Source organism: Agelaius tricolor, unplaced genomic scaffold (assembly GCF_023055355.1).
Source record: "Agelaius tricolor isolate 1412-34295 unplaced genomic scaffold, bAgeTri1.0.p SCAF_7, whole genome shotgun sequence".
Taxonomy (NCBI): Eukaryota; Metazoa; Chordata; class Aves; order Passeriformes; family Icteridae; genus Agelaius; species Agelaius tricolor.
The window spans coordinates 24,472,778-24,499,945 of record NW_027269267.1 but is presented as its reverse complement, the minus strand read 5'-3'; the positions used below and the strand labels follow the sequence as shown (position 1 = coordinate 24,499,945).

The following is a 27,168-nucleotide window of genomic DNA, read 5'->3' as shown; positions in this document are numbered from 1 at the left end:
ATTTATTAACTATTGTGTACACAATGAATTCAAGTTAACTCCTCATATATATTAATTCTAATGGAAGAACTTTCAGCATGATTGCCCTTCCTATGGATACAAACAATTTTCACAGTGATTCAGGTCAAAATGTATCATATGTAGCTCTCATACCTGCAGAAAAAAATATGACAAAGTCTCTAAACTCACAGATACATTTTTAAGTAAAAGTGTTTTGACACATGCTTTCACTTTAGTTTGACCCCTTTCTTTGCTTGTGTAAGGTAAGTTTCAGGATACCAGGAAGGACTTCTATGGTTTGCTTTGTTTTGGGTTTTTTCCCCCAAACCTAGAAGAAGGGATTGCTAATTAGACTTGAAGTAAAAAGAATTAGTAGGATTTTTGAGCAAGACTTGCTTCCCCTTAAATCTGAGCTCTTATCTAGGTATATGATGTTACATTTAAAGCCTGATACAGAAATTAGAATCATAGAATGAGAATATTCTGAATTGGAAGGCATCCACAAAGTGTCTTTGGATCATCAAAGTCCAACTCTTGGCCCTGCACAGGACACCCCGAGTGTCACACCCTGTGCCTGAGAGCATTGTCCAAACAGCTCCTGAGCTCTGTCAGGCTTGGTGCTGTGGCCACTTCCCTGGGGAGCCTGTTCCAGTGCCCAACAATCCTCAAAATTTCATGATGATCCCTTGGGTCCTGTCACTGGTCACCAGTGAGCAGAGATCAGTGTCTGTCATCGATTCCTCCTCATGAGAAAGCTGTAGGCTGCTGTGAGGTCTTCCCCCAGTCTCCCCTTCTCCAGACTAAACAGGCCAAGTGACTTCAGCCACTTCTTGTACAGCTTCCCCTCAAGGCCCTTCACCATTTTCATAGCCCTCTTTTGGATGTTTTTAAACTGATTTATTTTTTGTTATATTGTGATTATTGACTGGTTTGGCTACTATTCAATATGTTTTCAGGAGACATATATCTTCCAAAGTCCCCTGCTTATAAAGGGTGAGGGGACAGAAGTGCATTGGGACTGGCACCATTACTCACTAAGCATGACTATGTCAGTGTAAAGTATATGGATATCAATTTTAGGATAAGATAAGAACAATGTACGGGGACTCTATTCTATTCCAAATCTGCCAGAGCTCTTTGGCATGCTAATTCTGCAAGTTTACAATTGCACCTGTTTGCAAAAGGCAGCTTCTTTCATGAGGCAATGACATGAGGTTGATGTCTAACTACTGCCTACTCATCCAAGTTCCTGATTTTCTCAGGTTCCCCAGATCATAAAAAGCATGCAGATGAGCCACAGCTTTAAATACACACTTTTGGCAGAAATGACTTTTCAAGTTACCCTCATTAAGGAGGATAGAAGCAAAACCAAGAAAAATATTTCATAAGGAGCCAAGAAGCCCTATTATCTTCATTCTTCAGGCAGGCTTTGGTGATCTGTTCTCTTACTTGTGCAAAACACGGACATATCTAAAGAAGGTTTTAAATTTTGGTGTAGGGTTGTATTGAAGCATTCTGTTTGCAAATAGGATTCTGAAAGTAAATATTTCCTTTCTTTTATAAGTCTTTTATAACAAGGGAAAGAGCATAAACTATTACTGCTTTACAAAATGCATAAATGCAATAGAGTAATTTGCAGTAAAAAATCACACCCAAGTATAAACTCAGCTGAACTGCGGTGTCTGTTACCTGTCATTCTCCATGTTAATTTCTGAACTGTTACCATTTGGATTTCACTTGCTTGAGGTTTTCTCTTGACTTCCTCTTTTTCGCTACATGCTTACAGTGAGGAACAGATAATTAAAATGAAAGGGGTTTATATTTCTTAAGTCTGCAATATTGTGTGTCTGACAATAAAAAAGATAAGATTTTGTAATTTTAATTTCCTTTAAATAGGTGAAAATGGGACATCAGCCAATTAGGTAAATAATGAATGGTGTGAAGGAAGCTTCTTCAAACAAAGCAATATTCATATTTTCAGCAGTTATTTGAGATTGATAGAAGATGGAGCATAAGTAACAGGAAATCAGGAAGCAGTGGATAATATCTCCTTTTAAAAATGTGTCAAAAAGTGAAGTGACCTTAGGAAAAATGCAGGTGTAAAATGGGGAAAAATATAAATAAAATATAAAAACATAAAAAACTAGCAGTCAAATAAGAAAGTAGTAAGAAAAGGGAAAAATAAGGACAACTAAACACACTCACTTATTAGCTTTTTTTTAGTGTTGATATATTTGAAACTATTCCAATTTTGTACCACTGTTACCATATGTTATATGAAAAAGAAAGTAAAGGTGATATTAATGCCTTGAAAAATCACTGAACTTACTCTAAAAAGAAAATATTCAAGATACTCTAATTTTTAATTACATTCAAGACTGTCATAAAATTATGTTGGACCAACAGAAAGTGCAATGCTATTATCTCAAAAATCTGTGTATATCTGTAGGGAAATGTATAAAATACAGCAACTATTCAAGATGGAGAAAATCTCTTTGTTATGCAATGTTCTGCTCCATGTACAAAGCAACAGCTCAGGAATACTTGTTCTGTAATTGTTACCTTTTTGGCAGGTTATAATTTTCTTCTGAAGCTGAAGGCACAAATCATTGAGATGGTCAGCTTGCCAGTACTTTAGAAACACTTTTCGAACTCCTATCTAGAATACAAACAGCAGAGAAATCATCAACAAATAAGGCCAAAACAATGACAGGTAAATAGAGATTGTACGTTAACAATCCAGCAAAGGGTTGAAATAATATCTGCAATTTAGGAACAGTACAATGCCAATTCTGTAACAGAAATGCAGTTATCACTTGGTTGAATAAAAGATGTATTTGTAAAGGATGAACAAGCTGTCAGACAGATAGTTCCACTTCAGCTCCAAAAATATCCAGAACAAATAGTACAATCTTCAAGTTAAATACAAGTTGGGGAAAAAAGCACTCTGAATTTAATGTGTTAGACAACATAATAGAAAATAAGGTTTAGGTCTTATAAAGCAGAAGGCTGTGTGCATGGGGAAAGGTGACAAGACAAACCCACGTAGAACAGAAAATGGTGAGATAGCTGCCATATGTGGAACAGGAAGAATTTAACTGAAGTTGGAGGATGGGAGAAACTCACTGTCATTAGTGACAATGACTCCTAATATCCAGTAAAGTTATGAATCTTAGTTCTCAGCCTTGCTTACTGAAGCTGTGCTTTGGGTCTACTTTCAGGATCAAAATAAGAGACAGAGGGACTGATTTGTGAAAAATAATCTCCTAAGTATTGATTCTGGCGTTGTGTAGTATCTTGGTTTAATCATCTAGCTCTTGAAGTAACAGTCATTAGATGCTCTCACTCCTCTAGAGGCAAGTTTATCTAGTTAGACCAAAAGAAAACACCTTTTTTTTGATACCTTCTGAACAAGCCGGAACAGTCCTATAAAATTCTTTGTATCATCTTCAAAAGCATTCCTTTCTAATAGACTTTAAAAACCACACACAACCTAGCAACTCTAAAACCGGCAAGTAACTGGAAAAAAACCCCAATCAATAAACCAATCATTTTTCTCAGGAATTTTGCAGAAGTAATTTTCTTGACTTCATAAAAATAAAAGGAGCAGTGCCAGAAAACTGTGCTACCCTCAAAGATTCTAGCTGTTGCCTAACTATTAATTTTTTTTATGGCTAATAGGCATACTGATTAATTCATACAAGTCTGGCTAAAATTGCAGAAATTCATTCCAACTCTTGTTTGTCTCCAGCTTACAAGCTCACTCTCCTCTTACTGAACCATCCTGTTCCACTGGTGTTTTTTACTTTAGATCTGGGAGATAGGTATCTGGAGGGTTAATTGCACACCCTTCCAAATTGTTTTTAATCCAAACACTGTTAGATGTGCATCCTTGTAGGGTTTGATGACAGAAAGCCAGGATATATATTTCACGGCTCAACTCCATTAACTAAATCAGAAATTATTGTGGCAAAGTTTTGTCCCTTGGCTTCACTTCTCTCTACTGTAGAGAACAACTCATTTGAATCAAAAGTTTTAAAAAGTCTGTAATCCTGAAGTTTGAGCTAACAATGACGGTGCAGTTGTTAGTCTTTTAATTAAAATCAGATGCACTCAAATGGCAAAACTAGAATGCTTCCTAATTTTTTTTTTCATTAGTCTCTCTTTTCCCTATAAAATAGTCCCTTTTGAATTATCACAAAGTGTGTGGAAGTAGGTGACAAAAATGACATGTTACTTGTCTCGCCATTATAGAAAGTCAGAAATAGGGAAGAGGCTCTCTTTGTGTGGTGGTTAATCTGAGGCAACCTCCCTGAGATCCAATTGTGCACTCACACACTGCTCTTAGGGCCACATTCTCATCTTCATTTTCCTGACTGGTGACTTCCAATAAAATTTTTTTACTTTTCTTCCTCAGCTTTCAAAATTCTTTATTCACCTGGTTATCTTAACCCTTTGCTCATTGAACAGTTTTTTTCCAATCCATCTTGTCAAACCACATTCTGAACCTGCATTCTCACTAGTTTTGGCTACTAATACCTTCATAGTCTTGCTTACATTCCCTTGAATGCAGAATTCTTTGCAAAAAATAACTGAATTATTATTCATATAGTTAACTGTAATTAAATTATTGTGTAGTTATTATAATTACCATTCCATCTGAGCAGCTCTCAGACAAAGCCTGAGAACAAATACTTAATAAAATTATATTCCTCTACTCTGATTGAATTTTCTCTTTATACTCCACCTTTCCACAAAGCCTCTACATCACACATGGTTTTTTTTGTCCTGTCTCAGGCCGATGCCAAACCATCCAATTTTTCCTTATTTCTGTCCTTTGTCCTTAATTACTCAGAGTTCTAGCTTCTCCCCTTACTAGAGCAATACTGATACTCTGACAGTAGAAAAGGGGATGAAAACTTACTCTTTAAAACCTTAAAAAGCTCTTATTAAGAGCTTATTAAGCTTTAAAAAGCTCTAGTAGTGCCCATGGCAAAATTACCAACCCCATTCTCAATTAGTTTCATTGTTGACACACTGGTTGGTCACATTTAGGCTATATTTCAAAAGTGTAACTTAACTAAATGAGTTGCAATTTACTGTGCAGTATGCAGTCACAAAATCACAGTCAAGATAATTGCTGAAGCTTATGTTGGTTTATCTACAAGTGTCTGATGCTGCAGTCACAAAGCTATCCAGGGGACATGCAAAGCCTTATTGCTCTTTCCTTTCATCCTACAGCCTAGGAACAATATAGATGGAGTTATTGTGGCATCACTTATGCTATGAACTTCATTAATAGGAGCCTGCTACAATTTTTAAGTGAATGGAGAAATACAGAATGTCAATGCAAATCCATTTTTACATTCAGATAAAAGCTATTTATAGATTTTTACATCATATGACAGGTCTACAGAGAGCAGAGCTCTAGACAGAAGCATGTATAGCAGAAACTACTATTACACGTTTGATTATGTTAGTACAGATAGAAATCTCTGTTGCTTAGTCTTTGAATTAAATCTGAGAGCCTCTAAGGCTGACCAAGAGAACAAGATAGTCTCACTGCCCTCTTTATAGTTCTGGTGTTCAGTGAAAGCAATAATGCTGAAAAATGCTGGAATTTCACATCACATATCAAAACAGTTTTTGAGGTTGCCACCTGTCTTCATTCTGGTCTCTTCTTTAATCACAAAATGTTTCCTGCTTGCCTAGGGGAAAAATGGTTCAAATGTTCTTTCACTAAAACACTCACTTTTCATTATTTTTTCTGGACTACAAAGTGCTCTCATCTGAGACTGAAATTTTAATGTCATTCAGACTCCTGTAAAAGTAAACCATCTGTGAATTACAGTCATAGTTATTTTAATTAGGAAAGCATTAGTGTTTAAAATCTTGTTTTTCAAAATGATACATTTTTTAAAGACTACGTAAAATTGTTGTTGATGACTACCAAAGCTTCAATTGCTGCTATGGGCCAGCTGGGTTTTTTTGGGAGGGAGCTCTTCTTTCTATTTCTTCTTATTTTTATTTATTTAAAAAAATATTTTTTTCTTATTTTTTAATCTTATAGAAAAGGTGTAGGATGTAGAAGTACAGACATTTAAAACTATGGAATGGATGCTGAGATCGTGTGTAGGTGGCATGGAGGCAGTATTAGCTCATACTTAATAGGTGTCAAGGGAATCTGTAAAGCTGTTCTTTAGTTTAAAAAAGGCAATTTGTGGGAGTGCTGTGTGTTTCTGGCAGTACTTTCAAAATAGCTACCTACAAAAGACAGAGAACTATAGTCTAATGATATTTTACACAATGACACACATTTTCACAGAGCATTAATGAAATTTAGAAAAAAGCCTTAATACTATTGAAATATGTGTCTTCTTGCAGTGTACATGTCTACAAAGATATTATTATGACACACACAGAGCACTGATTCTTAAGGACTGAAATTTTATTTTAAAGGTTTACTCTCTCTGTTTCGTACATTTTAATAGTCCCTCTTCATAAACTAGTAACAATGCACTGTGGTACATACTGAATAAACCTACATTTTAGCATACTTTATTTATGGCCTTAATATAAAGTATGTGAGTAGTCTGGTATTCAAGCAAGTGACATCAAGCATTTATATACATTCTTGTCAGTAGCTGGAGTTTAGGGAGAAAAACTGTCATTCAGGTCTCTGGGAGAGGGCAGAATAATGGTCACTCCTTTTCCCTAAGCTGTACAAACCTCACAGCTCTTCATACCTGCGAGACAAAGAAGAACTGCCTTACAGAAAAGGAAAAGTGATTAGGAAATGTAAGATGCATGTAAGAAACACTCAGTAGGGGAAACCCTACACCAGTTTTATCCCATGGGATCTTGGTGTTTACCAGACCTACCATTCTAGTTTTCAGAATTCTAGAAACAGACACAGCACCAAAATGTGGTGGTATATCCTCCTCCACACCTCCTCCCCAGGCCTGCTCTATGATCTCACTCCTAACCTGAGCCAAATCACTCATTCCCAACTCAGAAGAATCAATAGGAAAGGGTCCCTTGGCATGAATGAGAAATACAGGCTACAGGTGACAGGGAGAATGGTGGCACAGAAACCAAACCCTAAGGCAGGAGACTGGAAAATGAATCACAGACAAATAAGGGATGAAGAGTGGGACCAAATATGAAGCAAAGTACCTAGAAAAGTGTCAAAAAGTAGAGGTACAAGGGGAGAGAGGAAGAGGAAGGCATGGAATCCAGATCTGAGATGCAAAAGATAACATAAAGAAAATTGAGTTAGCAAGACTAGTAATCCTAAAAAAGACCTGAAAGATAGATAAACAGAGGGAGGAATATATTCTACAGGGAAAAAAAAAAAATCATAGAAATATGAACTAAAAATGGAGGTTTGTGTTAAAAGAGTGAGAGCTTGTGAGCATTTTGAGGTCAAAGTCAACCATCTGTCCTATTCTCTGGCTGAAGGGAATCATGGGTTTATCCAGTGTGGCACAAAATCACTGAGTAAATTTGTGGGCAGTGTCTGGCCCAGGCCAGTCTTTTGGTAATATTGGTGAGGTAGAAAGTCACTCTCTGGTGGTTTCTGCAACCAGCAAATTATTTCCAATATATAATGGTGTGACAAGATGAAACAAAAATATAATGGGATAATATCACTTTACTGATATAATCCAAAGTGTGAGATGCTTGTGTTTTAATAATTTCTGTTAGTAAGACCCCACACCTTCCCCCCTCCTCCCTCCACTCCCAGAATTTTGGTGTTTTAATTGCCTAAAAGAAAATTGACTTTTAAAGTAAGATATTCAAAACAAACACAAAATTGACTTGAGTTAAAATTACTAAATAACAAATGAATGAACTGTCATACAATTTATGAAGCCTAAATTTTTCCTACTTGAGGGAAATAAAAAAGTTAAGAATCTCTTATATATTAGATTGGTTACAAAGTACTCCAGTGCTTCAGCATATCGGGTACAAAGCAATTAGTGTAGCATGACCACTTTAATTTTAAGCCAAAATAAATAATTCTGTTTAAAAAATAATTTAAAACTAAGCATGAAATTTACATATGTACGATTTCATACACTTCTGCTCATTCCTCTGATTTAATCATATGCCACTTATGTTCTACATTCTGCTATTTAATCATAAATATATATTTTTTCCCAAAAAGGATAACATTATATACTGGTACATTGAAATTTAAAAATACTTAAGGACAGCTCTATCAAATCCAATAAATGAAACACCCATAAAACAGTAATAAAATATGATTTTTTTCTCTGACTGGTAAGAACTGTGGATCAGACTTTGTTTTCCCTTTACAGTTTTAGAAGTGTTAGAAGAATTTAAAATCTCTAAATGGACTTCTGGGATTTCTCTACATTGAGGACTTATTCCCTGTTTTAACACTCATGACTGCAAGTTTGATAATACAGCTCCTCACTGGCAAAAATGATTTCTCCACAGACACTGCTGGCTCCTGAAACAGCTTCAGCAATACTTGTAGTTGTCAAAGTGTGAACTGGCACTACCACAGCATCTATCTCAAGCAGTTACCTCATTTGGAGCTTCATTAAAACATTCCAATCGGCTCTCCTGTACTGCTTATTTCATACCTGGGGAGTCTTTGGATCATGCCATTTGAAACTTAAGACTTAGTCTTTGAAAAATCAGTGATCTCAAAGCTACTTATAAGAAGGAATCATTGTGGGTTGGTGGAAGCAGGCTAAATGTTGGAAACATGAACTAAGACAAAGCTTTTATTAGAAGTTTTTAAGGATTGCTATCTTTTAACCAGATAAGAATTTCTAGTAGTCAAAGGCTAAAATATTCAGTTTCAGTGAAGTCTGACCTTTGCAGTGCTTGTATTTAACAGATGCACTTTATAGTAAAAGCAAATTAAATGGATGTTTTCTTTTTCTTCTGGTAGGGTTTGCATTTCAGCAAGCTCCATCTGAAGTAACTCAGAAGTGAAGGGTTAATTGCAGACTACTGATCTTAGATAAACAAAATGTAGAGCTACACGTTTTGATGAGAAAGCTCAGTAAGCTATGAGCTAACAGCTAACTCTTTTTTATTGAATTTATATTTGCAAGCTTAGCAGTGTGAGGAATGATAATCCAAACAAATGAAAGTTTCCTTATGTCAGTTAAAAGAGCCAAGGACTGTTTGTGCCCATACTTTTCCCAAAGCATGATAATGTTTGCAAATTAAGTCATGCCATTGGGATGGTAGGTTTTGCTTAGCTAATGCATCACTGTATTACAATAAATGAACACAGCACTGAAAATGGGGATTTCCTAATATAAAGACCTTAACATATTCTGGGGGACAGGAGATTCTTCTGCTTTACATGGACCAGCCAGTACTTCTGCTCAATTTAACTCTAAAGTTACTAAATATCACCTCACTGACTTCTCCAGGGGTTAAACAAGTCTATTATTTTCTTTCTGCCTGGAGTAGAAATGGTTTGTTTTGATTTAGCAATCTAATTTTCTCTTACATCAGATGTGCTTAAAAGTCACAGCAAGTAGCTAAGCTTGTAGTGATCAAGTATATATTTAAGCTGAAAGAATACCTTATCAAGACTGCACACAGAGTCAAGATGCAAAAATTGCCTTTCATTAGTAGCTCTGCACTTTCATAATTCCAGTACTTAAGTTAAGTGCATGACTGAAACTGCATGGTATGTCAGCTTCAATGAAACCACTATTTTATTGTCCTAGTTTAGTTATCTCAGTTTACCCAAGGAACAGCAACATTTCATAAAGCTATCAACACTTCCGTCCCTACGTGACAAAAGACAAGTCAGCAGGGAAGACCAGCCTGGCTGATTAGGGAGCTTTCACTGGAACTCAGGGAAAAAAAGAGAGTTTACAACCTTTGGAAGAAGGGCCGGGCAACTTAGGAAGAGTACAAGGATGTCAGTAGGTCATGTAGAAAGGCAAAAGCTCAGCTGGAACTCAATATGGCCACACTGGGAAAGATAATAAAAATAGTTTCTATAAATACATTCAAAAAAACCGCCCAAAAACAGGACCAAGGAAAATCTCCAGCCTTTTCTGGATGCAAAGAGGAAAAGACAGAGGCATTTAATGCCCTCCTTGCCTCAGTCTTCAGTAGAAAAACAAAGTATTTTCAAGGCAACCAGCCTCCTGAGCTGGTAGACAGAGCCAGGGAACAGAACAGACTGCTTGTAACCCAAGAAAAATAGTTAGTGATCTATTGTCCCACTCAGACTCTCAGAGGGCACTGGATGGGGTCCATCTTGGGGTACTGAAGGAGCTGGTGGAAGAGTTTGCTAAGGTGTTCTCCATCATTTATCATCCTTTAGTCCTGGCTAAACAGAGAGGTCCAGACAATGGGAGCTTGGCCAATGTGATGCCCATCTGCAAGAAGGGCTTGAAGGATGATTTGGGAAACTACAGGCCTGTCAGCCTGACCTCAGTGCCAGGGAAGATAATAGAACTGATCATCTTGAGTGCCACCATGCAGCACTTACAGGATGATCAGGGGATCAGCAGCCAGCAAGGATTTAGAAAAGGCAGGTCCTGCCTGACCAACTTGATCTCCTTTCATGACCAGGTGACCTGTCTAGTGGACAAGGGAAATGCTGTTTGTCTACCTGGACTTCAGTAAAACCTTTGATACTGTCTCCCACAACATTCTCCTGGAAAAGCTGTCAGGTCATGGCTTGGACAGGTGCACTTTTTGTTGGGTTAAAAACTGGTTGGATGGCTGGGTCCAAAGTGTGGTGGTGAATGTGGCTGGTTGCACATCCAGTTGTTGGCCAGTCGATAGTGGGGTTCCCCAGGGCTCAGTATTGAGACCAGTCCTGTTTAACATCTTTATCAATGGTTTGGATTGAGCTACCCCCAGTAAGTTTGCAGACAACACCAAGGTGGGTTGGAGTGTTGAGGAGGCCAGGAGGCTCTGCAGAGGGATCTGGGCAGGCTGGATCAATAGGCCAAGACCAATGGTATGACATTCAATAAAGCCAAGTGTCAGGCACACTTTGCCCACAACAACCCCAGACAGCCTTTCAGGCTTGGGTCAGAATGGCTGGAAAGCAGCCCAGCAGAAAAGGGCCTGGGGATGCTGGTTGACAACTGGCTGAACATGAGCAAGCAGTGCCCAGGAAGACCAATGGCAGCCTGGCCTGCATGAGCAATAGTGTGGCCAGCAAGGCCGGGGAAGTGATTGTCCCCCTGTACTCAGCACTGGTGAAGCCACACCTCGAATTCTGTGTCCAGTTCTGGCACCCTGACTCCAACAGAGAAATTGAGGTTCTGGAGCATGCCCATCCCAGAGAGGGGCAGTGGAGCTGGTGAAGGATCTAAATGAGCAGCTGAGAGAGCTTTCATTGTTTAGCCTGGAAAAAAAGAGGCTCAGGGAGGACCTTATCACTCTACAGCTACAATGAAAGGAGGTTGTAGCAAGGTAGGGGTCTGCCTCTCCCCCAGACGGCTTGTGACAGGACAAGAGGAAATGGACTCAAGCTGTGCTAGATGAGGTTCAGATTACATATTAGGAAGAAGTTTTTCAAGGGTAATGAAGTACTGGAACAGGTTGCTTAGGGAGATGTTGAGGTCACCATCCCTGGCAGTGTTCAAGGAACAGTTTCATATGCCACTTAGTGCTATGGCGGTGGTGTTCAGCCAAAGGTTGAACTCAGTGATCCTGGAGATCCTTTCCAGCCCTAATTATTCTATGATAATAAATACTTGCTTCTAACACATAAGCTGGTGAAGCAAGCACAAGACATTGGCCATCTAATAGTGTTTGCTCTTATGCTCTGTTAAACAGTAGAAAATAAACCAAAATTGGACCCTAGCATTGGATCTTCTGCACTTTTTGTCTACTTGAAAACAGACTGCAGTATTTATGAGAGAACAAAGAACATGTTCTGTGAGTAGGGTCTGAGCTTTGTTGCTTTGTTTTAATAAAATGCTCTTCAAACACAGCTTATGTAAGAAGGAACAGAGAAATTGTGAGGCAGTAAATAAATAAAAAGATACCATGTTCTTTACTCATTTTCAGGGATTTTAATTTAGAACACTTTTCCCTCCCCCAGGTTAATATCACCTTTCTCAAAATGGGATGGTGAGGTACATTATCAGAAGAAAGCTTAAAGTATCATCCAGATTCGCTCAGCTAAAAAGTCCAGATCTTTATTTTTCCCCCTCTGCTTTTGAGCCTATTGGCAACTTCTTCTACTGACAATGACATATGAGGTGGAGTTTGACTTCAGATCTGTGTTGCTTTCTCCTAAATATCGTCATCCTTGATGAGGGTATTTTAGTTGTCTTTTTTGTTCATTTTTTTTTACCTGAATTTGCAACAGCTCTTCAGGGAAGAGCATGTAACATTTTGGGGAATACAATTTTTGATTTATTCATGAACTCTTGCAACAAATAGATTTTCAGTTCCAGCAGTGACTCATTTGAAGTAGTTACTGCTGGCAACAGTGGCTGAATAAACTATATGTGTAACCCCCTGCTTTTTGGATGATTTTTAGTAATGCACTACAGATGACTCTTTTCTTCTGACTTTGCTGCCTGACATCATCCTTGCTTCCTAATTCCTTTTTTTCTTTCCTTTCCTCCTCCCTCTTTCTACCTTTTAAATATTTTCCTTTTTTCAGTGTCCTCTACTGTAAAAGCATAGAGTACCCATGACAAATGCAGATTGTGTAAGCTTCTTCATTTAGATTGTTATTTAAAGTTCAACTTTCATAATTAGTCAAATGAATCAAAAAGATAATTGAGAGAGAGATTATGTGACACAGACATTAGTCACTACTGCTGATAGTTGGGTATGTGATTTTGTATCACCTATACAAAATAGGTTGGTACCAAGCTGTTATTCACTGGACATCTAAGAAATTTGACTTGGAATGAATTTTCTTTTTAAACTTTCTTCTACACTTTTCATCTTTCCATTTGTTTTTATACCTCTCTGTGCCTTGAAAACTGTGTATGGAGAAGGTCACTCATTTTTTCAAACCTCGTTCCTTGCAGCTTAGTCTGTTGCCATGTGCTTCTTAGTCACTGAGTGACAATGGTATAACTCTCACCCCCAAACTCTCCTATTCCATTTAGCTTATCAGTGTCTCTGAAGAGTTTTGTGCCTTTCTGGTCTGAGTGATAATGCATTATGCACTGCTGTAGTTTTGCACACCTGACTTCTCCTGGAGTTAATGAGATTCTGGAGTTCTGGATTCAGAACTTCTAAAGTCTGTTTGAGATCATAAGCTTCAGTCCTCTGCATGATGGAAGGTTTCTAAGGTTTCTGTTTTGCGATTTCCTTTTAAAATTTTTGTCTTCCTAGGTTTCAGTCCTGTTAACAAATGCCAATCACTACAGAATCACTAATCTTGAGCTCTAGGCTTTCACTGATGACCAACTTCTTTTTTTCCTGTGCTGTAACAATTGCTCTTCTCCAGGGAAATAAACTTGATAGGCATCCTGCTCTGTGTTTCTTGACTGGAGCACACTGTGCAATTATTGTTGCACAGCTTTTGTCCAATGTCAAGCTTGTAACCCCACATAAGTTCTAAACATTAGGGGTTCTCTCACATCTCCAGGTACTTGTAAGTGAAGGTACAGTTTCTAGTTGTTAATGAATGGGGTTTTTTTAATAGGAAACCTTGTGGCAATGATGCAGAACATATATCAGAGCAAACTTACAAAACCTGGGTAGGAAAAGCAAGTCTAGTTTAATATTGTTATCTTTTTCAGTCTTTTTGGTCTTTTCTACTCAGGGACAGGGGGACTATATGTGCCCTCTTCTTTTCTTGGTGACTAAACTGAGGCTTTAAACAGTATTTTAAATAAAGAAAAAATTTCTTATATGTCTGAGTGCAGGTGATCATGCATGTACGCTCCCAGCCTAGTGGGGGGCCTATTTTTGTTCCTGTTGATACTAAGGAATCTGGGCCACTGAGAAATATCCATAGCACACATTCTGACTTAGTCCTTGGCCTTTATAAACAGCTTGCAGAAACTTTTCTGGGCATATTAGTACTCAGAGGTCATACATTTATTAGAAAACCTCATCCTTTAAACTGAAGAGGCCTAATAGGAGTGCCCTAATCACTGTCCAATCCCTTAACTTCATGGCTATCCCTGAAATTGGTCTGGATGCTCTCTTGTGTAACATATTTCAGTCCTGCTAGGCTGGAAAAAGGCCTGAATCTGAAGCTCACACTGCCTGCAGGAATGCTCTGTATGTGAAGCCAGAGAAAGCTCATTTCTATTCAATAGCTTCTATACTATGCAAAGAAACATGTTGTTTTTTTTTTTAATGCACATATTAAAGAAATCAGTCCTACTCAATTACAAAGCTATCCAAAGCATATGACTGAGTACTCTGGACAAATGCAGACATCCACCTTGCAGTCTTCATACTGTTGAGTATTATATGATATAAATAGAATAAGGAGAAAGGATAGGGAGTTGATAGTTTCCTGTTTAGTGCTTGGTACTTTTTTTTTAAAATTTACTTGAGGTATGGCAACCTCAGGTTCTCTGGTGGATCTGTGGATCAGCATGATGGCACCTACAAATGCACTGACCATCTGGGAAATCCTAATTAGCTGTTTTCAGTCTGCCCTGCTAAGACAGTAGAGCATTTAGCATAGGATTTTAAAGAAATAAAATACCTAAGGTTATTCAGGAACCATTCAACCACTAAAATGCATATATCAAATACCTTCAAAAATCTTGAAAAAAATTTACATAGTGTGCATGGTTAATTGAATCTTTTTCTTCCCACAAGAATACACTGATTTTTTTTGACACAATGATCACAGCTACTCATAAAACTCTGAAAATCAGTTTGATAATTTACCCAAGCATATATTAAATGGCAAAAAATACATCACTGCAAAGGATGTGGTGGCTTGCCACCAATGGAAATGACTCAGCTAGCTTGTTTAAAGAATGATATTTTAATTGCTTTGTATATCACAAACCTGCCAGCCTTGTAATTTACACTGCTGAAGAACAAGACGACATCTCTCCTTGGCACTCAACTTCTTCTTCTCTCCTGCTGCTGTATCAGCCAAATCTTTATACCTAAAAAATCAGCAGAAGTAGAGTTACTCTAATGTTGGCCTGGTTGATGTCTTTGTAGAAATTGTCAGTTTTCCTTTGACTCTCAAATCTTTGATATCCAAACTGGAAGCTTGGGATTCTGATCAGGGTGAAGAAAACAAGAAGGCAAATCACTCAAAATCTTGTATATTGTTAGACATGACCTTGGTTAATAACAAGTGATGCCTAAAACCCAAATCTGCTTCCTGTCTGTTCTTTGGATGTCTCACTGAAAATCAATGCCAAAGGAATGAAAAGCTTCCCCTGCAACTGAACTGGGTCATTGAAAGGAGGAAAATATGTTTTCAGTATGTGTCATACAACTTATGCCTCTTAAGGGGTAATTCATAAGAAAGTGACATTGACAAAAATGATTTTCATCAATCTGAGATAAATTTTCATTTTGAACAGAAAGTCATGAAGCAAATACACTTCCAGGAACTGGATCTTTTTACACTGCTGGAAAGAAGTTCAAGAGGAGACTTGATTATAGCATTGAGTACCTTCAAAGACAGAAAATGCTGGATATTAAAGGGCTCTTTGATGTACCAGATAGAAATATCAAGGAAGGAAACTTAAGTAATACAAAGTCCAATAAAGTATAAAATTCAAAATTTAACTGTGGAATTATTAAATTTATGTAACTTATTGCTAAAGAAATGGAATTTTATACATCTCAATGCTACAAAATATTACTATACTTTTTTGGAGGTACGCCTCTGTCTAGATCTGACTGCATGTAATGAGTCAGAATGCTTTTTCATTACAAAAAGCCAGGCTTTGAAAAGGATATACACTTTGCAAACATGTCACTTTTGATTAAACTCCCAGTGAAATTGATAAGTTTTGAAGTTTGTGAGCTAATTACATTTCCTGACATTTTATTTATTTATTTATTTATTTATTTATTCAACAGCTGAATTCACCTACATCTCTCCTTCAACCCAAAACTGTGCTGTCTTGTTGTCTTTCACACAACATGGTAGGCAAGGCTGCAGTGCTGGAATGAGTCCAGGGATCTCAATTGTACCCAAAGCTGTGGCAAGTCTGGAACAACATCTGCAGGTAAACAGCCATAGGACCAAATTTCATCTAGACTTCTAGTTTCCTGTAGCTGCACAGACCCTTGGGTACCTCAGCTCCTGCAGTCTGGAAATATTCTCTTGTCTGGTAGCAGTCCTGCTGAGGACCCCATGGCTAAGTCCATGTTAGTAAATGCAAAGTGAGAGGGACTGCTTCTCTGGCACAGAAACCATCTGGCAAAACCCAAGCCTGATGATTTATTTATGCATTTAATATTATGGAATCTGTTCTGTTCTATTAAATTCTGTCCCCTTCCAACAGAGTGTAACCCAGAGTGTAACCATGTCTAAGCTGCCTTCTTTGACTGGTCGCCAGCCTGTCCTAGTTCCCAAGTTGTGCCCAGGAACTGTTTGGAGGAATGATGGTAAGAAGGGCCCAAACCTTCACCACAGATCCTTGTATTTAGTCTCACACTCCAGATTAGCATTAGAAAACTGGGGATAGCACCTTCCCAATATTCCAGTAGCTGCATGGACATTTATTTTGCAGGTTTCTATTACAAGGTCATTCATTTTACAGGTTTCTATTAAGGCTGGGGTCACCTTGTTTCCTTACTTGTATCAACAGTTTTTTTCTTAGAAGTCATGGAAAATCAGAGGTGTTAGAGAAACAACTGCTGGAAAGCTTAGCAACTGCTGACTGAAGTGAAGATTCATGACTAAGCATTGACTCACAATGCATGAAGAAGTAACTGCAAAAGTGGTCAGCCTGAAACTCCATTACAGCAGAAACCCAAAGAAACATATTTCTCTCTTGAAAAAAAAGACAAATTAAAATTTAAAAGGTTGAAGTTCTATGTTTGGCTCAAGTTTTCTTTAAAGACATGCAAATGAAAGAATTCAAGGATAGCTAAATATTCCTTACAATCTATATTATACAGAATGGCAGACAAAAATGATCCACCATTTTCCTCCAGCTTTTAAAGTCTCTGAAATCTCACCACGTTATCCTGGAAGTCTAATCACAGTTCACAGTCCTCTTCTATCTGTTAAACAAGCTCTAAGAAAAGGAGGATGGGTTATGGTAGTAGAGAAAGAGGAAGCTATGGAAATTTAACTCTAACATAAACTTCCTCTGTGAATACAATAGGACATTTGGAAGATGATCTACTTTCCCTATGTTAGACACTGAAGAGCTGTGCTCCTGGCCTGAGTTAGTCACCTTGTTCTCAAAGCAGTCTGTGAAGACAGGTATTTTCCACAGGGTGACTTGTTCTATGCATTCTAGATGCTTTTGAAAAAATGAGAAGACATTGCCCTCTGGAGGTGCCTTTCTCCACTCTGGACTCAGAGCTGTCCAGACCAGATGCTTTCATTTGGGTGCCTGAGAGGAAGCTCACCTTTATGCCTACTTGTCTGACTGAGCTACTCATCCTGCAGAATAGCCAGCAGAGGGTCTGAGACCTTCCTTATTTGTCCTGTCATTGGTTGAAATCTACTGGCTAAGCACCCAAAATGAGAAAGTACCTTTATGTCCTGTGTTATGATTGGTTATCAACCATTTTCACCTTGTATAAAGATAAAAGCAACACAAAATTTGCAGCTATTTTTCAGCCACAATGGTGCCCCAATTTGGCTCTCAGTCCAGTTGTGCATATACCCATGTCAATGCCAGGGAATTAATGGAAGTTCCTGAATGGATGGAATAAGAGGACTACACCTGCTGGTGGGAGCCCACGTTTGTTCTGGACAGAAGGGATGGTTTAACCATAAACTTACATAATTTCTTCCGTACTTAGTTTTAAATGAGTGAAAAAACTAAAACCTTTTTCTTTAAATTGACAATGAGCTAAAATATAAAGAAAGAAATAAAAATTTACAAGTGTGACATTATTATCAAAATGCAAAATATTTTTTGGGTATCAGATACTTTTTATTGTGGATTGACCTTGTGTTTCCATGTAGACACAATAATTTAATATCATCCTAAATTTAATCATTCTCAAGATGAGCAAAATAACTTTTTTTTCAGAATTTATTCTATCACAGAAATTAATAATAAGAATACTGAGATTACAGTGCAGACTTGTATAAATAAACTTGAATTACTTGCAACAATGGGGCTTGCTTCTGAGGAAATGCAAACTGGAGTCTTTGAAACCTTCCCTTACAGAGAATTCTTCGCCTAGCACTTTAGCCTTAGTTTACTCTGAAGTTAATGAACACACTTAATCAAGTACCAGGCTTCTTCCTACCTGACAGGTCACACATTTTAACCCCATTAGATAATGCAGAATGTACAGAGAGGATCCTAAGGAACCCAGAAAGCATACTCAGTGCTACCTTGCTAAAAAAGGTGAAATATATTTCAGCTAAACTGGGATTGACAAGTCACTTGCCTAGACTGTCTTAAGATTCAGTAGAACAGACTATTCTGGTGTCATATTCCCAACTGTAATGGTGATGTTTACAATATATCAGATGAACTGTGCACTGTAAGACCATCATGTCTTTCCACTAAGTGTAAACATGCTCTTGCCTCCAGCCTGGACATCTAATATCAGACAAAGTGAATCTCCTTCATAGCCAGGAAGCAAAAAAAAAAAAAAAACAGCAATTCATGGCTAGCCAGAACAACTCATTCACTAAGGAATCCAAAATAAAATACAAAACAGGGAGGTCTAAAGGATTAATTTGAATCAACACCACTCCACTGCTATGCCAAGACTAATGTACTGTTGATTAGGAAGTAAATTCCAAACGTCTTCTAGTTACAAGTTGAGACAGTGAACACTACTATCAGGGTGAAGGAGGGTCTCCCCAGCACCCATCCACATGATATCAGTGTGAGAGAAGATCCATTTTCCCCAGTTTTTTCCTTTAGCACCCTCCTTGTCCTAACTTGTCATTTTCAGAAGCATAAACAGAAGAAAGACATTCTGGCTAGACAGGCTCACACTGTGAGCATGTACAGACTAGCCAGGATTCTCTGGTGTTGCAGAAATGTGCTCTGACCTCTCTTCCTTTGCTTCTGAATGATGTGCTCTATCAGGGAAATTTTTTGTTTGTTTGGAGTAGAAACTGCTGCCAATAGCTTGTGAATGAGGAAAACTCGTTTCTCTTGGGTCTTCACAGATAAGGATGTTATCTAATCATTTTCTCTCTCACCTCCCTAAGTGCACAGCTGACAAGATCCAGCAGGCTGTTTTTCCCCAAGACAGAATATTCTGCAGTTCAGGCTGTGGCACAGTAACCCACAGCAATATTCTAAGGCTCAGCACGCTATTCAATTTACACAGAGTGTGCACAAATGGGCTGTAGGGCTGTACTCCCAGTTCTGTATGCACAGCAAATCTTTAAGCATTGGAATACACATGACTCAATTTCAATAGCACAACGTGACAGAAGACACTAAAGGAAAAAAACACGGCAAGTACAAAGGGCAGAAAAACAAGCAGCTCCAAATCAATAGCTTAATAAAAGATGTCTTTGAACTGAAGCCACAGAACTACTTTTGTTGGTGGGTTGTTTGGCTGCTCTTATTCTCAGGTCTCTCTCTTGCCTAATTAAGAAAGATACACCAAAAATAATAAAGTTAGAGGTAGCTACTGACTGCAATCCAATGTCCTCACTAAGAGGATAGTTTCTAATGCCACAAGTCATATCTTTTCTGAAGGAAGATCCTTCTTTCCATGTCTTTGTCTTGCTGGTTAACAAATAAAAATCACATATGGCTGGCAGGTAACTGCTTTAAAAGGGTAAAGAGTGATAAGTTATGTACTTTTAAGTTTAAATATCCAAACACAACTTATGTAAGGAAAAATGAGTGACACACTTGTCAGTATAATTTGTTATGTTAAATTAGCGCAATTTTCTCTTTTTTTGCTTACTACAATGCAGTCTGTTTGCCAAGGTAAACTGGTATGACTTAATAAGATCTATTCAAAAGGTAGTGAATAAAAGGCAGCAATCAAAATTAAATTTTGTCCTATATTTCTGCTAGAAGAAATGCAAAAATTGACATCATAAAGGTTCAGGTTGTGCTGTCTCAGTAAATTGTCTCTTTTCCCCTTTCTATATTCATTTTCTCTTTGACAATCATTAATTTTTGATATCTGAAATATGTGAAAGAAATGGACTTTGTTTGCCAAACTTGTCACTGTGTGCTTATAACTCAGGATTTTTAGTTTTGTTTGTTTGGATTTGGGGAGGATGGGAAGAGTGGGTTAGGTAAGGTCTTATTTGAAAAGTCTATCAAGTAAAAGCTGACACATTCAAAGAGCCTATCTACTGAAGAGAGATTGCCTGAAAATTTTTCATTAGAAAACTTATAAAATCAGTGAGTAGCAAAGAATAGGATGAAATTTTGATTAATGTTACCTTTATATAAAGAATAAATAGTCATTTATTCATTCATTCCTTTTCCCTCTGTTATATTCTTTTTGTCTTGAAGGAATAACCTAACTATTTTTGAAATATGAGGAACATGGGAAATTCCAGATAATTAGAAAAGAGGAAATAGATTATTGTAATTTCCAAGGGAAAAAAAGGGATTCTGTCAATCTCTGCACAATATATACGACATAAATATCTTATTATGCAGCATAAATATTAAGAATCAAAGCATATATACAAAATTTTTTAGAGAATAAATCTTTGATGTGAAGAAGAAAATAATGCTTGTAGAAATAACAGATTACATCAGACAAACTGCATTTGGGGCTTCTTTTGTAGAACTTCAAAAATTCAGTATAAGATTATAAGGTTCACTTTTTATGAAAAATTTTGCACCAAGGCTGCTTCAAAGAGACCTGCAGAAATAATTCAGAATATTATAAATGTGAACATGAAGAGCAATGTAGCTGAAAGAATTAGTAAGTATATATGGCAATGAACCAAAACTTCAAAGCACCTGCCTACCATATTATTTTTTTAATATCTTAATTGATATCAAGAAACACAGTCTTAAGTGACTAGATGTGCAGACCAAAAATAATTAAGTGAAAAAAATAAAAGTACAGCAATTTTGGAAAATTAATAATGCTAAAAGTGATCTTACAACAAACTGACCAATTATCATAGATTTACCTGGTTTCTATATATGCCTCTAGATTTTTTTCTGGTAAAATATACTGATTTTTTTACTTCAACAATTAAAAATTCACTTCCTATTACAAGGGGTAAGTGGGAAATATACAGCATGCTTTAATGTGTCTGCAGAAAAAGGAAAATATACTCAAGAGTGACCTTAAATGACATGTAATTGAGATAAAAGAGTAAAATTTAGGACTAAGAAATAAAGCTGGAAGAATACTCAGAAAATCCCCAGAATAAAATTTTACAGTGGCTCAAATGTGAGTCAGCCACTGGGCCAATGTAGAGCTCAGTACAGATTTTTGAGGGAGGGCCATGACTATGAAATCCACTGAATCAAAGCACCTTTGCAGAAGTGGCCATTTGGGATGATTTAATTTAAACTGAGTAAAAAAGTAAGACAAGTTTCTCAGATAAAGATACTAACTTATAACAGATGATAAAGAAATGAATTGGAAGAATTTTTTCCTGAGTTTTATGAGGTTTTTTGCATTAGGCTTTGAAACCCTTAATCTTTTCTAGACATCTGAATTTCAATTTCTGAAGAAAAGAAATAATGAAGATATGTGTGTCTTAGTCCTGGATTATTTATTCATATACTTCCTGTAATTAAGCAGAGGCTTCCTCATCTCAGACAATGTGGCAGCAGAATAGTGAGTAGAATATAAATTATAGTTCAGCTCCTGGGATTAGTGGATTCAACTATGCAAATACAACATATGAATTCGCAACATCTGCTAAAGATTTGCTAAAGATTTGCAATAATTTTGCACCATCTTACTTAAAGCTGACATTCCCATTTCATCTTGACACAGCAATGTAAAACATATTTACTTTAGAAATTGTCAAAAATCACACATTGTCTCAGAAACATGCTAGCATTGAGCAAACAAACAGCTCTATTACATCTACAACATATTCATCTGACTTTACTTCAGCAAATGTTTACCTTTAGCTCTTGCTAGGTAGGTCTTTCCCACAGCTAACTACCTCTCCATGCTTGGGCGTCCCACCAACATGCACATGGGGCCATAAAATGCTTCACTGTACACAGAATATATGGGCTATGTAATACATTTAAATTTCTTTGTTAACCTGCTAATTTGATTCTGTTGAACACAAAGATGTGTGACTGGCATCCACTGAAGCTCCTTTTCTTTCTCTGCAGACACAGCCATATGATAATAGGGCATCAAAATCAAAATTTCAATTGAAACACTGAAGTGGGCTTGTACAACTTTCCTGCTTGGTCTCCTGGTGACATTGCCACTTCACTGTTTGCCACGAAGGCACTGCCCAGCTCATTGGGAAATATACTGAGAAAGATATATGTGGCAGAAGCAGAAAGTAAAACCAGACTCAAATAGAAATTGTGATATTAAAGAGAAATAGGATTAGATTTGCTGTTCCACCTAGATAATGCTATATTTCTTCATTCCTTTTGGTGTTTTTTTTTCTCCTGTGTAACCAGTACTCAGCCAAAGAGGAATGGGAACATATAGAAACCCTCCCACAATACTCACTAGTAGCTTAGACAACGTTTATTGGGATTATGGGGAAGGATTTTTGGACCTTTTTAAACCATATGGCAAAATAGCTTCTCTGTGAGATCATCTCTACTGAGGGAGCTTCCCTTGTGCCTCTGAACCCTGTGAGTACTATCAGTCTGGGTAACAGGGATTCTCCTGGCTCTGGATTGTATGATGGTTAGACAAACTGCACAAAAGCATCATTTTTCAAGATATACTAAGGTCATGTGCCAAGAGTGGACCAGATTCTGCTCTCATTAAGAGTGCAATACACCTGGAGTAATTCTGCTGAAACAGATGATGTTAAATTAATGCCACATTGGTCTAAACAAGAAAGCAAAGTAAGAGCCAGTGATTAAGATGCATAAAAGGATTTTACGTGCACGCTTGCATAGGATTTTGTGTTTGCTCTCAGATATCACCAGGATAAACTGCCTATTATTATTCAGCCTGACTGGGATATCTAGCTTTAGGAAGTGTCATTCCAGGTTCTCCTGCTGAAGATTAAATGGTTGTAAAGAATATCAAGATATGGATAAGGAGAAAAAGGGTGCCCTGAATATCTGAGTTGAGTGGAAAGAATTTAACAGCTGCAGAGCCACAGAAAGAAGAAACAGCAGGAGGGTGACAGTTGTTTTTGAGTGTGAGGCAGCTGGACTGCATCTATACAAGTCCAATGACCTATACAAATCCCATGACCATAAAAAAGCAGCACTCAAGATCAACTAATATTTTTCTAAACAGTGAAACCGCACAGACGTGTTTAATTAAACAATAAATAACAAAGAGTTATTTTAAAATTGTAAAATTAAAAAAGTAAAAGTAAAATTAACCTATGTGACAATTTGCACCTTAATCTGATAATTCAAAGTTCCTGCATAGTGCCAGTGGCACAAACTAATGTGTTACATACTTACTTTAAAATATTTACTTTAAATATCTGTTGTATTAATTTAAGAGGTCAGAAATTCTAACAAGCATTTCCTTAGAAGAGTTTCAATATATAAAGATTAGTGAGAATATTAGTGGTTGATAATATTTTAAAAGGTTTATTTCTATGGCAAGCATTTAACTGAATTTCTTACTACCACACATAAATCTGTGTCCATTATCTTTGTCATTATGTGCTGTCAACAAATTATGAAGTACTCAATAAAGATTTTTGTTGAAACCTTAAGGTTCTGAAATAAAGTTATTAGCTGCTCATTATAGGCACATTGAACTCAGTCAGTTTGTGAGAGAACTTTCATTATACTTATTTGTGTACAAATATAATTCTATCTATTTTTATAATCCATGCTTTTAAGTGAAATCCAGTGCTGTGGTAGGTATTTCAGCACCTTGTGACAACATTTCTCCATGTTTAGAAATAGCACAAGATTTAAAATTCACAGATGTAAAACATGTATTGATTTTTGTAAGGATTGTAAGGGTTATTTAGTGATCTAATAAACATTTTGTTAAATCTGATGGATAAAAAATATCAAGTGCTAGTGGAAAGCAGAGGTACCAAGGGTGGCACTTTAATCTAGAAATTAAATAAACATTTTAAAACTTCACAGATCTTGAAGTTTAAATAAAGAAAACCACAAGAATTTCTGAAACAGTTCAGCCAGAATTATACTTGTGTGTGCCCAATAGATCTATGATTGCCTAAAGAAATTAATGTAGTTGTATGCACCTAATAGTGGAGGGAGAATAATACTATGAGATTCTCACTGAAATAACCTAAAAATTGGTACATTCTCTATTGCACAAAACAAAAGATTGCAAGAAGCTTCACTAAGTTTTATGCATTCTATACTAAATGTAATATACATAATGCTGGAAGATTATTCAGATTGCACATCAGACATTTGAAAGTTAGGAACCATCAGACTTAACTGGCCATGTCATCTGTATTTCCCTGTATCTAGCTATTTAATGACCTAATTACATTCTCCTGCTCAAGGGACCCCTTTTCTTGTCAATCTTGTAGAACTGTTAAGTGTATGACAGATATGAATAATTCAACTGACTTCAATTGTTTACACACATTTACACATTTGTAATTGCTTTAACAAATGAGGCTTGCATTGTAAGCTTCTGAAGATGCCCAAGCAAACAATGCTGATACTTATTTTTGCCTTCAAAATATAGCTGGATGCCTTCTAAATAAAGTCAGGTGTCTAGTCTTCCACTGAAAACTCCAGTCAAATGAGAAACTCTTTTCTCTTATAGTCAGTCATTTGTGCACTCTCACTAAGCCCCAGAAACACCAGCAGCTTTATCATCCTCACAGTCCAAACTCTGCGACATGTAACGTAAGCACTGATACTTTGTATTTACAAGACAAATTTTGTGGGCAAGAGAACTGATGATGCCAAGGTATAGCTTCAAAAACTGCATCTGTCTTGTCTCCAAAATGTTGTTCTCTGATTTTTTTTTTAGAGACTGTTACAAAGCATTAATTCATTCCCTTGCCATAGAATGGAGCTACACTGGGATTCTGGAATTCTGGGAAATACCATGCAGAAATGGATAAACCCAAGACTAATCAGTTGAATCCCATCCTTTTCTTTACACCCTACAAATTAAGTCCTAGTTAATTAGGCAAGTCACCACAGGCATATGAAGTTACCTTGTGCATTTCTTGTTTCTAAAATATCAAAAAGGACCTAATGGGCATAATGGGGCAAACAAGCTAAATGGATACAAATAACTCCAAAGGGGTAAACCAGAAGATTCCATCAACAGTCAGACTGAGTGGAAAGAACTATTTGGTTTTTCTATAATATGAGTAGCTTGCTAACTCTCACTACACAATCACATTGTACAAGTAGATTTGAAACAGCCTGCAGCCCTTAACACAGTCCCAAATACCTAGTTGCACCTCAGAAATTCCCCAGGGTGATTTACTCCAATTCTAGGCTTCTCAGGGAGAATGCCAGAGCATTCTGGGTTCTGGTCTTCTCCTAATCCCTACCAGTAAGGTTTAATGAGGAATTAGTAATTTATAGTAACTCTGAGTGCTATAAATTATCCTAAACTGGGTTCCCCTATCCAAAAGGTTGGTGAAAGGAAAAGAACAAATAAAAGCTGAGGGTAGAAAAAGGAAGAAGGGACTTTCAGAGTAATGGTCTTTGTCTTCCCAAGTCACCAGTACTCATGATTAAATACTTTCCTGTCTGCCAACGGAAAATAGAAAATGAGTTCCTTATTTTTAATTTATTGGTTTCTCTATTCAATTGTATTTATTTCAACCAATGAGTTTTCTGACTTCTCTCCTAGTTGTCTCCCCCACTCCATTGAGGAAGGAATGAACTGGTAGCCATGAGGGGTTGAGCTGCCAGCTGGGGTTAACCAATGACACTTCTTTATCCAAGTGCTTTATTTGGGGTGCTGGTGGATGAGAGTCTGGCAATGTGCATTTGTAGTCCAGAAAGCCAACAGTATCCTGGGTTGCATCAAAAAAAGTGTGACCAGCAGGTCAAGGGAGGTGATTCTGCCCCTCTACTCTGCCCTTGTGATTCCCCTTCTGGAGTGCTGTGTCCAGCTCTGGGGTCCTCAGAACAAGACAGACATTGACCTGTTGGAACAAGTCCTGAGGAGGGCCATGAAGATAGTCAGAGAGCTGGAGCATCTCTTCTGTGAAAACAGGCTGAGGGAGCTGGCTTTGTTCACCCTGGAGAGGAAAAGGCGCTGGAGTGATCCTACTGTGGCTTCCCAATACCTAAAGGTGGCCTACAGGAAATCCAGAGAGGGACTTTTGAAAAGGGCAGGAAATTATAGCACAAGGGAGAATGGCTTTAAACTGAAATAAGACAGGTTTAAATTAGATATTAGGATAAAATTCTTTGCTGTGGCATTGGAAAGGCACTGGAACAGGTTGGTCAGAGAAGCTGTGGATGCCTTATGCCTGGAAGTGTCCAAGGCCAGGTTAGATGCGGCTCTGAGCAACCTTGCATAGTGGAAGGTGTCCATGGCAAGTTTGGAGCAACATGATCTTTAAGGTCCCTTCCAACCCAAACCATTCTATGATTCTATAGTAATTACCAAAATCGCCAAGGACACAGACATTTTGAAAATCACAGTTTTAAACTTCAAGGATGACCTTCACTCCTCATGGGAAGCCAGTCATTACCAGTTTTATGAGTTTGTGTTTAAAGTGCCCTCAAAACTGATGACTTTAAGATACTTCATTTACTCACCTTTGCTTGCATTCTGAAAGAAAGACAAATAAAAATGATTACCCTCAATCAGAAATATCACTTCCAGCTCTAGGTCTGAAGGAACAAACTCCACAATGGCAAGACTGCCATTTGATATAAATTGACATCATTACATCTACTTTAATGAACTACTGCTTTTGTAGCAGCAGTCAGATTGCCTCTTGCTTTCCTTGAAAAGATTTGAGGTATCATGGCACATATCAATGCAGTGCTCTAT

The 27,168-nt window shown here is 37.3% G+C and overlaps 1 protein-coding gene across 5 annotated transcripts in view; it reads right to left on the bottom strand.

Moving 5' to 3' along the window:
* The window catches only part of MYO16 (myosin XVI), a 359,080-nt gene that overhangs the window by 49,307 nt on the left and 282,605 nt on the right, over positions 1–27,168 (bottom strand). For all 5 annotated transcript variants that reach the window (XM_071430590.1, XM_071430592.1, XM_071430591.1 and 2 more), the window contains exons 28-29: positions 14,975–15,077; positions 2,563–2,659 (exon numbers count right to left, since the gene is read on the bottom strand). In XM_071430590.1, coding sequence (XP_071286691.1) covers positions 2,563–2,659; positions 14,975–15,077 — 200 coding nt within the window. The remainder of the gene's footprint in view (positions 1–2,562; positions 2,660–14,974; positions 15,078–27,168) is intronic.